The 9,650-nt window shown below is 36.3% G+C and overlaps 1 protein-coding gene across 1 annotated transcript in view; it reads right to left on the bottom strand.

Moving 5' to 3' along the window:
* DPY19L3 (dpy-19-like 3 (C. elegans)) overlaps nt 1-8,792 on the bottom strand; it is a 32,642-nt gene extending 23,850 nt beyond the window's left edge. The window contains exons 1-3 of the mRNA XM_009873074.1: nt 8,693-8,792; nt 6,884-7,017; nt 79-169 (exon numbers count right to left, since the gene is read on the bottom strand). Of these exons, the coding sequence (XP_009871376.1) occupies nt 79-169; nt 6,884-7,017; nt 8,693-8,792 (325 nt within the window). The remainder of the gene's footprint in view (nt 1-78; nt 170-6,883; nt 7,018-8,692) is intronic.
* Nucleotides 8,793-9,650: the final 858 nt, after the last annotated feature.

Below are 9,650 nucleotides of genomic sequence, written 5' to 3'. Positions count from 1 at the left end.
TCTCAACTATATTTGAAAAGATATTAAAAACAGTCATCTGGCAACATGAAGTAAAACTTACTTTACAGTTTACAATACCTTGCTGAATTGAAGTAGCCTGAATCATCTGTTTGTAGTACGAGTAATAAAGTCCACATTCTGTTCTGAATGAAATTTCCCTTTCGACTTCCTGCAAGTGAAAGTTCAATAGTAAATTCACTTTCCATTTGCTCTTCACAATCACATAAAGCTGCCTTCAACTCAAATTCTTGCTGCACTGGAGAAAGTGATCTATACAGTGGCTTGAGTCTTTGGGTTAGTGCATTCCATACAACTTAGTTCAAATACAGGTAAAATACATGGATGAATTAGGGTGAGAGGCTGAGGTGCCAAGGCCTCTGTTAACTGAAGTCATGTATATGCCTTTTGGGATTCTGATATGCCGTTCAGAAACATTTTGGATCTTTTCCTATTTTTTTGGTAATATTCAATGTTTAGATAGGTGCAGTGGCCAACAGCTGGACTTGAAAACTGCATATGCTTGCTCTGTGCATTTAACCTTTTCTTCCAGATGTAGATATCCCATAATGTTCTGTGGCTTTGCCACCTTAAGGCTCAATTAATTCAGTGTGCAATACTTGGGACTGCACCATAATTCCACTCTGAGACTGAAGCTGGCAGGGAATGCTGCTGCCCACTTGCTAAATGATGTTTCTTGCAGGAAGCCAGCTGTCCATCACTCTGATACAGGAGAAAGAAAAAGTGCTTCTTTGCTTGTTTTTAGATGTAGCAGAAGTTATTATTTTAATTTAAAAATCTTCAAACTATTTACACTACATACACTTCAAACTATGCCCTTTCTTGGCTGATGTTGCCGCAGGTTGAGGCCACTGAGACATGAAAGCTCTCCTAGAGAAAACTGCTCTCAGCACAAGATCTTTGCTTTGTTAATTCATTAGTTGTGAAGACCCAATGAAATTTAACAAATTCTGAGCCTTGGGCTACCAAACTTAAACAACATAAGACTGCATGAGCAACCAATCTGAAAAGAAATAGTAAACATCTTACACAAAATTGTTTTATTGGTGACCTTTTTAGTAGTTTATATAAAAACACCCCAGCAAATACCTCTGATAAGCAGTAAATTAGAAAAGGTTTCTATCCAAATTTGAAAATTCGCTGAGATTCCTGCATGTTGTGCAAGCATGTCACTAAGAAATTTAAGATTCCTAAAGATAATCTTATTAATTAGGCCTTCTTTACAAAAGAACATTACTGAAGTAACAGAATGTTACTGTTTTCTGAGATTTTTATGAATGCCATTCTCATTTCATCTCAAGACTTTCATCCCTCTTACACAGTCCCATCTCTTTTGCTGGAACAGAGTCAATACTATTTCAGAGCTAACACAAAGCTAGATAAAAACCCTCATGTTCCTTCCTCCTCTGCTAGCCAGTATAGAATCTTATCTCAGAGCATATGCTTTACTGAAGTCAACTCTTGACAAACTAAACCAATAGTAGTTCTAGTCTGAGAAAAATCAACTGATAAAGCCACATCTGATTCAATGCAAGATCACAATTATACTCTCCAGCTGCTCTAAATTACAAATCACTGTAACACCAGCATAAGAAACTGACGTTGGTGCTAAATACTAACAGCCACACGCTTATCAAAACGAGAATGCTGGATTTTGAACGAGCTCTAGTTCCAAATTCATCACTACTGAAAAGTTTTCTAATACCAAAAAGTGTCTGATTCTAAATGCTCATTAAAAAAAAAAAGGCAAAAAAAAAAAGAGAAGCAATGTTAACATTTGGAATTTAGTAAGGGGGAGACGGTATTCACAGAGGGGGATCTAATTAGCAAAAATGCATTCAAACATGATTAATTTGTAATCCTGGCACCAGCTGTATTCAGCCAAATGCTATACTTTAAGAGACAAACACTAGTGAGTTTTACATCTGTTTCATGCTAAGATAACATCTGTTTTATTCACTCGCAATACTTTTCCAGTACTACAGCAGTTTATACTTTTCCTGGTATTCCATGTCAATAAAAACACACAGACTTATGGGTAAGCATTGTAAGAGCACATGTTTATCTTCTCTAGATACAATTTGCGAGTGTTTAACAAAGAAGCTGCCACTGTTCCAAGGGAAAAAACACCACCACTATCCTCATATATAGTTGCATATGACACATATATACTTGCATATTATTTCAATTTATGAAATTGTATCCTAATAATACTAAGCTTTCAAAACAAAATATGATTCTCCTCTCAAGTGAAGTATAAAATTCTAGACCTTAGGTTTTGTCAAACTCCATAACCAAGTCATTAAGATTACTGAGCAAGCAAGCAAAGTCTGCATGGAATTTTTCTATAAATGAAGAGCATAATCAACACTCCAATTACTTTTCTTTTTTTGACAAAGCTGAAGCACAATTTGTGTAATTGAAAATCTTACAGTTGTTCAATTTAAGATCAGATAGATTAGAAAATAGTCGCAACCGTGACAGACAGCTGCTATCAGTGTTCCCAGTTGTGACTCGTGCCTTCAGCAAAGGTGTTTAATCCTCGTACACGGTCTCTTGGCTGGTTAACCTCACGCCCATCTGTTACACGGGCACAGTTCCTAATCACAGCTGACTTTTGATCCAGAGTAAAAGTACCCACAATCACTCAACAGGTATTTCCCTGGAAAAGTACCACTGAAGCACTGCACTGTCCTTCTCTTCAAGGCTTATGCATTTTCTCTGTAGCATCCTAATTGGCTGGCTACCCATTTCCCCAGCTTTTTTCATCTTTCTTTTATATTCAAAATGTAAAAGGGGAAAACATAAGCTCTTCAGAGAGGGAATCCCAAGATTCTTACCCTGCATGTCTGAAAGACTTAAAACTTTATATTTTTATTCCTGACTTGTTGCAAGCAGCAATTTTATTACAGGAAAATTCAGTAACAGTGGTCCAAACAAAGGAAAAATGAAAGCTCTGAAGTTTACCTGCTGGTGTTACAGTATTAACTTGCTCTGTGGCCTTGGCTCATTCCTGTTTGAGGTTTGTTCAGAGTTTGCATTTGAACAAGCAGTACAACAGGTGACAGGGGACATGATACACTTCTCTCTCCAACCCCCATTTTGTTATTTTCAGAGTAGACACTGTTCCCAGTAGATACTACGCTTCAGGAGCAGTCACTACTACTGAAAATCACTGAAAATCGACTAGCCATTTTATATGTGTAGTGCAGTAAGTTCCTGGAGAACTGAGAAAGGATTTTTGGCTAAGAAATCTGTTTTGGTTGTTGCCCTCATAAACAGAGATCTTTGTCAGTTTAATGCATATGAGAAGAGATTCAAACTTTTTTTTTCAAAATTGTTTGGTCAAGGCAAGTGATTTTAACTTTCTGTGATCCCTGCTGGAAGTGTACACAAACACAGCCTCTGACTACGTGCCGCAATATTCTGCATTCTCATTCTTTCAGGAGGTGTTGTTGTGAAAAAAGAAAAAGAATAAAAATCATGTACCTCTTTCACACATAAACCACTCTCCGAGATCTGCATTTTCTATTTTTCTGATAAGGAAACACTATTACATCTTACTCCATTGACCATGGCAAATTTATAAAAACAGACATATTTATTAGAACAAGATTCACAGATACTGCAGCAACTGAAATCAATGCACTGCTGAAAGCCACATTCAAAGTAGAACAAAACAGCGTAACAACCACAGAACAGTTTTTCTAGTTGGGTGAACCACTGCTGGAAGACACCCAAAACTGAACTGGCTTTCTATGAACTGCAGTTGAAATCACAGAAAGGTGATCACTAGGAGCGTGCATGCACGTTGTGACATCAATCACTTAGAAGTTAAGAATCATGTCTTTGCATAATGAACTCTTTTCACTATCAATGTTTAGGGTTGAATACTATTGGCAATCTGCCCAATTTTGTGACTAAGCAATCATGATGTTCATATCTCAATGGGGTCTTCAGACGAGTAGTACCTAAATGGTGTATGTCAAAATCTCTGTCTACATAAGTACAAAAGTGTCAGATAAATACTGCAGACTTCCTTCAACTGATGTACAAAGAGAGCACGTAAAAGAAAAAATTTTCCCCTTACGTCCGGCTCTATTAACAGAGCAGTCATCCATACCCTTTCCTCTACAAATTCTTACCATTTGACTAAGTGTAGCTTACTGGAAGAAAGGACGAAAGTTCAAGAGGATAATATGTTGCTATATTATTTTTATATTGGCATTTATATCAGTGTTCAGTAACATCAAATCCCCAAATTTGTGCTGTTTACAGCCAATTCAGAGAAACTGAAGTTACCAATTTAAAATCTATGGAAATAAAACTAGTTTAGAATTTATTTCCTTTTCCATGTTTCAGAGCAGTAGTGATGTGCTACCATGTTTGACAGGCATGGGGGTTAATGAAACACTGAATGTATTCCTTCCATTTCTTCTACAAGTAACAAAACAACCTCTGCAATTCATTAAGCAAAGCATACAGTAACTGATTTTTGAAGAGCTCAGATTGTTCCATAGGGTATTTTATTCCTGTCTTTTATTATTATATAATATGTGCTGTAGTGACAAGATTCACCAATTCAGAAATGTTGGAACACATACACATACATCTAGAGATACTACAACGTCCACTCATATATACAGCCACAGAGATTTCTATACACTGCTTTACAGATGTTAGGATGAGCCTTTCTATCTCAGCGTCACAGGAAATTTCACAGGCTCTTTGCATGCAGTCTTCCCTTCCCACAGTACTCATAAAGCAGTATTTTGTTTAAACTTTATCTCATCCACCCATATTCTAATGTATTTTTTCTCTCTGCTTAGTTAAGAGAAAATTTATCAAAATACACAGTTTAGATTTCTTATCTAACTAGGCTCACTTACAGCCACAAAGCGCTCTGATATGGATAGTAGCAAGAAAACAAGTCTAGACTGTATTTAACAGTAAAAGCATAGAAAGCTTTGTGTTAATCAAAGTCAAAGTGCAGTCAGATTCAGACTTTGCAGACGATCGCAGAAAATTTGATGAGACTGGACTCATCCCAAGCCTTCTTTGTACTTGCATAGAATCTGCCAGGGATACTACCTGTTTGGCCTCAAGCTGTAAATAAATCATTTGAGAACAAATCTTTAAAATTACCTTTGAATCTTGCTTGGGACGTGTTTATAAAATCAAGTGCATTTGATCAGTCAAGTTAGGTATAGCCTTCTATCTGGGATGATATCCTTAGAAACAGTGAAAGTTGAGCATGTGACCATGCAAAACACAAACTGACCTGAACACACAGCTCCAAAATGCAGGAGTAAGCATTAAGCCTGATCAGTTTCGGCTCTGTGTTACACCTGGATATTTTATCTCTAATACTACATGAAACCTCATTAAAGCTTTTCCTGTTGTTATCAGTTTAACACTGTGGCCACATGCATTGTCTGGTGGAGCTAACACTTTATTGAAGAAGGCATAATGTGAGATCAGAGAATATCTGCATCTCTTTATCCTTTAACCTGCTGGTAGATGAACTTAATTCTTTTTAGAATCTTTTCATCAAATTGTCTGAAACCGTTCATGTTCCAGTGTTGCAAGTTATCATATGAACTCCTCAGGATGAAATGAGAACTACAGCGACAAAAGAATCCAGACTAAAAGTGTCTAGAGTTTTATTTCAGTTTTGGTATCTAATGGCTTTCTAGTGTACCTATAATGAAAACAGTAATTATCAAAAAAAATGAGCATTTCATCCACTGGGGGGCAACTTAATTGCAGACTTGCTTCTCTCAGTGAACTTCTTGTCCCTCTGTGTCAGTTCACCAAAATAAAAATCTTGTAACTGTTATGTTCATACATGGCTACAAGTCCATGTCTGTCCTTCCAAATATACAGTACCTGCGGAATTAATCACTACTTGCTTTTGGAAGGAAAAGGAAAATCTAAGGTGTACCTTCAATATAAATACAAGCTCTACATATATTCAAAGGAAGATGACAGTTTGTACAAAACTGCACAAAACAAAAGATATGTTATAGATATAATACAACTGCAATTGTTTCAGTAACTGCCAACTACTTTTATTACAAGGATGTAGATATTCTGGGACAGAAAAAGCGCAGATACTGCAATGCAAGTACTTCGTTTCAATGTACATATTCTTTGAAAAAAATAATACATAGACCTTACAGAGTGCATTTTGGCACACAAAGAGAAAATGACTCACCTGCTTCTTTTCTCCAGTTAAATTTAGATACGTGTACAGCTGCATTATTTTTTGATGCAATGATTCTAGGAAAAAACTAGTCAATCTTAGGACTAAAAATTGTCCTATAGGGTAGATGTTAAATTTACATTGATAAACGTCTGAAATATGTTTTCAGGTTTGCACATTTAAAACAAAATTAGTACTCAATAGTAAGAGATTGTGCCTAAACTGTATGACAAAATCACAGTATAAATACAATGGAAAAACTCTAGGCCAGGATTTTGCATATTGTTTATTTTAACTAGTTTTAGTTTGGGTTTGGATTTCTTTGAATAAAAGAAAGATTATTGTAAGAGCAACAAATAGTAGATTGCTGAAATTCTATTCTAGATAGTGATCAGTGGCTGGAAGAGCCATAGCTAGAACTCATGCAGGAGCTGTGCAGAAATGCTTTTAGAGAAAAATTGGGAAAAGTATTTATAGAAATAATCAAGTATATAAAAAGTGGTGAGAAGTACACCTTTTTCAAAATTAAATTTTAAAAATTTAAATACTCCATGTTTTAGAGCAAGTTACAAGTCAAGTACATAAATAAATGAAATTTCACCTAAAATTCATGCTAATGCTCTACAAAAGCACTGATGAAACTATGAAAATGACTATTACCTTAATATTGGAAAACCACAGGTCATTTTCATGCAGTGTAGCAACATAAACAGAAGTAAGAAGTCCAAGAAAGATGGCAACAATTCCACCAACAGTTATTGAGAGTATGTTCCACAGCTTTCCACCTGTATTTTCTTGGAAGAAAAATATTTCAATCTTTAATTGTGAAACATGTAATTCAACTTACAGGAATTCTGAAAACTCATTTATACATTGCCTATGATAGTACAGTTTACATTCTGTAGGTAACAGGACACCTGATTTTAAGAGGTCTTTACGAAGATGGGTTTTTTATTTTCTCATGTAGCAAACAGAATATTTTATTTACATGCAAAGCGAAATAAGGTGTGCCTGAATTGGTAAAATGAAGTTGTAGCTGAAGAACACCATGATCCTATACAAATCTAGATAAATACCATATCTAATTTGTAAATCTAAACTGGAATATGCTCTAGGGCATCTTTTTTAATTAAGGTAATACAGGACCATAAAATCACAAACTGATAATTCAACATCTTCTTCAAACATCCTAAAACTGCTGCCTGGTTTTTGGTGGGTTTGCCTGTTTTGTGTAAAAAACCAGCGCTGAAGTATTCAGAAGTCTCACTAAATACCCACAAAGAGACCGAACAGCAGCCAAAGCAGCTTTTGATAACGGTGTCATGCTTTGAATTGCAGATGACCTCCCGTTGTCATTAGATTAAGATTACAGATGGAACAATGGGAAAGAAGAGTTGTGTTTCTAGGTGACTCTGGAGACATTTAAAAGCCGCCTGCGTGCCACACAGTGCAACCTGCTTTAGGAGAACCTGCTCTGGCAGGGTAGTTGGACGAGATGATCTTCAGAGGTCCCTTCCAACCCCGAACATTCTTTGATTCTGTGTGACTCAATTTATTGCACACTTACGTTCATCTTTTTAGTGTTGGTTTGTTTTTAGTAAGGACGTTGGTGATCTGGAATTATATCTTTGAAATGGCTATGTGTTGCCTGGTCTAGTCGAGAGGGGGCGTCCCTGCCCAAAACAGGGAGGTTGGACTAGATGATCTCTAAGGTCCCTTCCAGCCTAGGCCATTCTATGATTCTATGATTCTATTTCATACTATGTGTGATCTCTACATAATGGGTACCAAATAAGCAATTCAATGAAACTGAAGGCTGGGCTGCATCAGAACTACCATCACTTTCCCATTTTCTATTTAGCCTAAGTGTAATGCCTGTGGAAATAACAATGTATATTTCTTGTCATCTACCAGAAATGCATATACATAAACATTCCTTAAAATAAGTTATTAAAAAAAGCCCCCCCAAACTCTGCCAACTTTAGATATAATTCCAAACAAAAATGTTGTTACTATTTCATTAAACAGACCTTTGAATGAAGACACTTAATGTCACTCTTTCAATTTTACCTACATAGCTTGTCTTATAATCAAACAGCAACAGTTTGCAGTTAAATTCAGATTTCATGTGTGATCTGCTTATATTTAACTACAACTCAGAGTTCTTCAAATCCTTTTATGTCACCAGTAATCTGTTAAAGAACCTACGATATGGACATGAAATCTGATAATGTGTCACTGATATTAAATTGACAGAATTATTCTCACCAATTGAAACTAGGATTTTAAAACAGTGATACTGACATGCAGTAATCTGCATGCCCTCTGTCTAATCCCACTAATTTGAGTGATAGATAACCACGTACGAAAATGTACTTGGTACATACCTAGTTCTAATCTGTACTTAGGATACCAAAAGCTAAGCACTATTAAAAAGCCATAATGTTACAATCCTTTCCATTTACCCACCAGACAGATTTTTCTCATCAGGCTTCACATTCTCCTCTGAAGGCTGATCTTCAGCTGTTTCTGTGCCTTTTCCGACCCTTCTCTGTCTTAGGGTTGTCATGATGTCAGTCATTTTAATTCATTATTCTTCAGCCTGACTCCTGAATGGACACATAAAAGTAATGCATCTTCCTACCCCAACATTCACTTAACACTGTATGAAATATCAGAAAACAGAACCATATTTTACTGTCATCAGAGAACTTTGACTTACAGTACTGTAGCTGAAGTGTATCTTGCAAAAATGCAAGATTTCTAAAATTTTTACACCTCAGACTGCAAATGAAAGTATAGAAAACATTATCTCTCTAAAGACTTAAGTTCACAACTTTACACACTTTTCTCCAGGTTTGCAGAATGATTGAATATTTTGACTACCCTCACCTTTGGCCAATCACCTCCATATCAGGCTCAAATTATTTGAAAAAGTGTAAGTCCTTCAAAAGAAAATCAATCCTTTTAGTGTATTAGTTGGGGATCTAAAGTAGAAAGCCAGCTGTTTATCTCTTGGCTTTTAGGAAATACCCCAAAAGGGGATGTAAGATGCAAAAAGATGATGCCAGCAGACACGTGCTATAAAAAACTAGGGAGACAGCATTTAAAAAAAAATTAATCCTGTATGCTTTATACTACTGAAATACCATAAAATTTGAGAACACTACAAAAAAGACAAAAAGAAGAGCAGCTAGTCCTTCCCCTGTCAATTGCCAGATCCTCTCTGCTGTGTTAGCAGGTTCATACATCGAACTGCTTCAATCTGCCGTTCTGGATCTGGAAACCAACGATGTCCCACCCTGAATGCAAACCCCTGCTGCCATTCCCGAGCTGACACGGACACTCCTGTTCCCACCGGTGTAACTGACTGGTAACGCTCTATCTAAGAAATGTGCCTCAACCACACAACTTTGTTGTTTCAAAG

Source organism: Apaloderma vittatum, unplaced genomic scaffold, assembly GCF_000703405.1.
Source record: "Apaloderma vittatum isolate BGI_N311 unplaced genomic scaffold, ASM70340v1 scaffold15587, whole genome shotgun sequence".
Taxonomy (NCBI): Eukaryota; Metazoa; Chordata; class Aves; order Trogoniformes; family Trogonidae; genus Apaloderma; species Apaloderma vittatum.
This window is presented reverse-complemented; position numbering and strand designations above follow the sequence as displayed.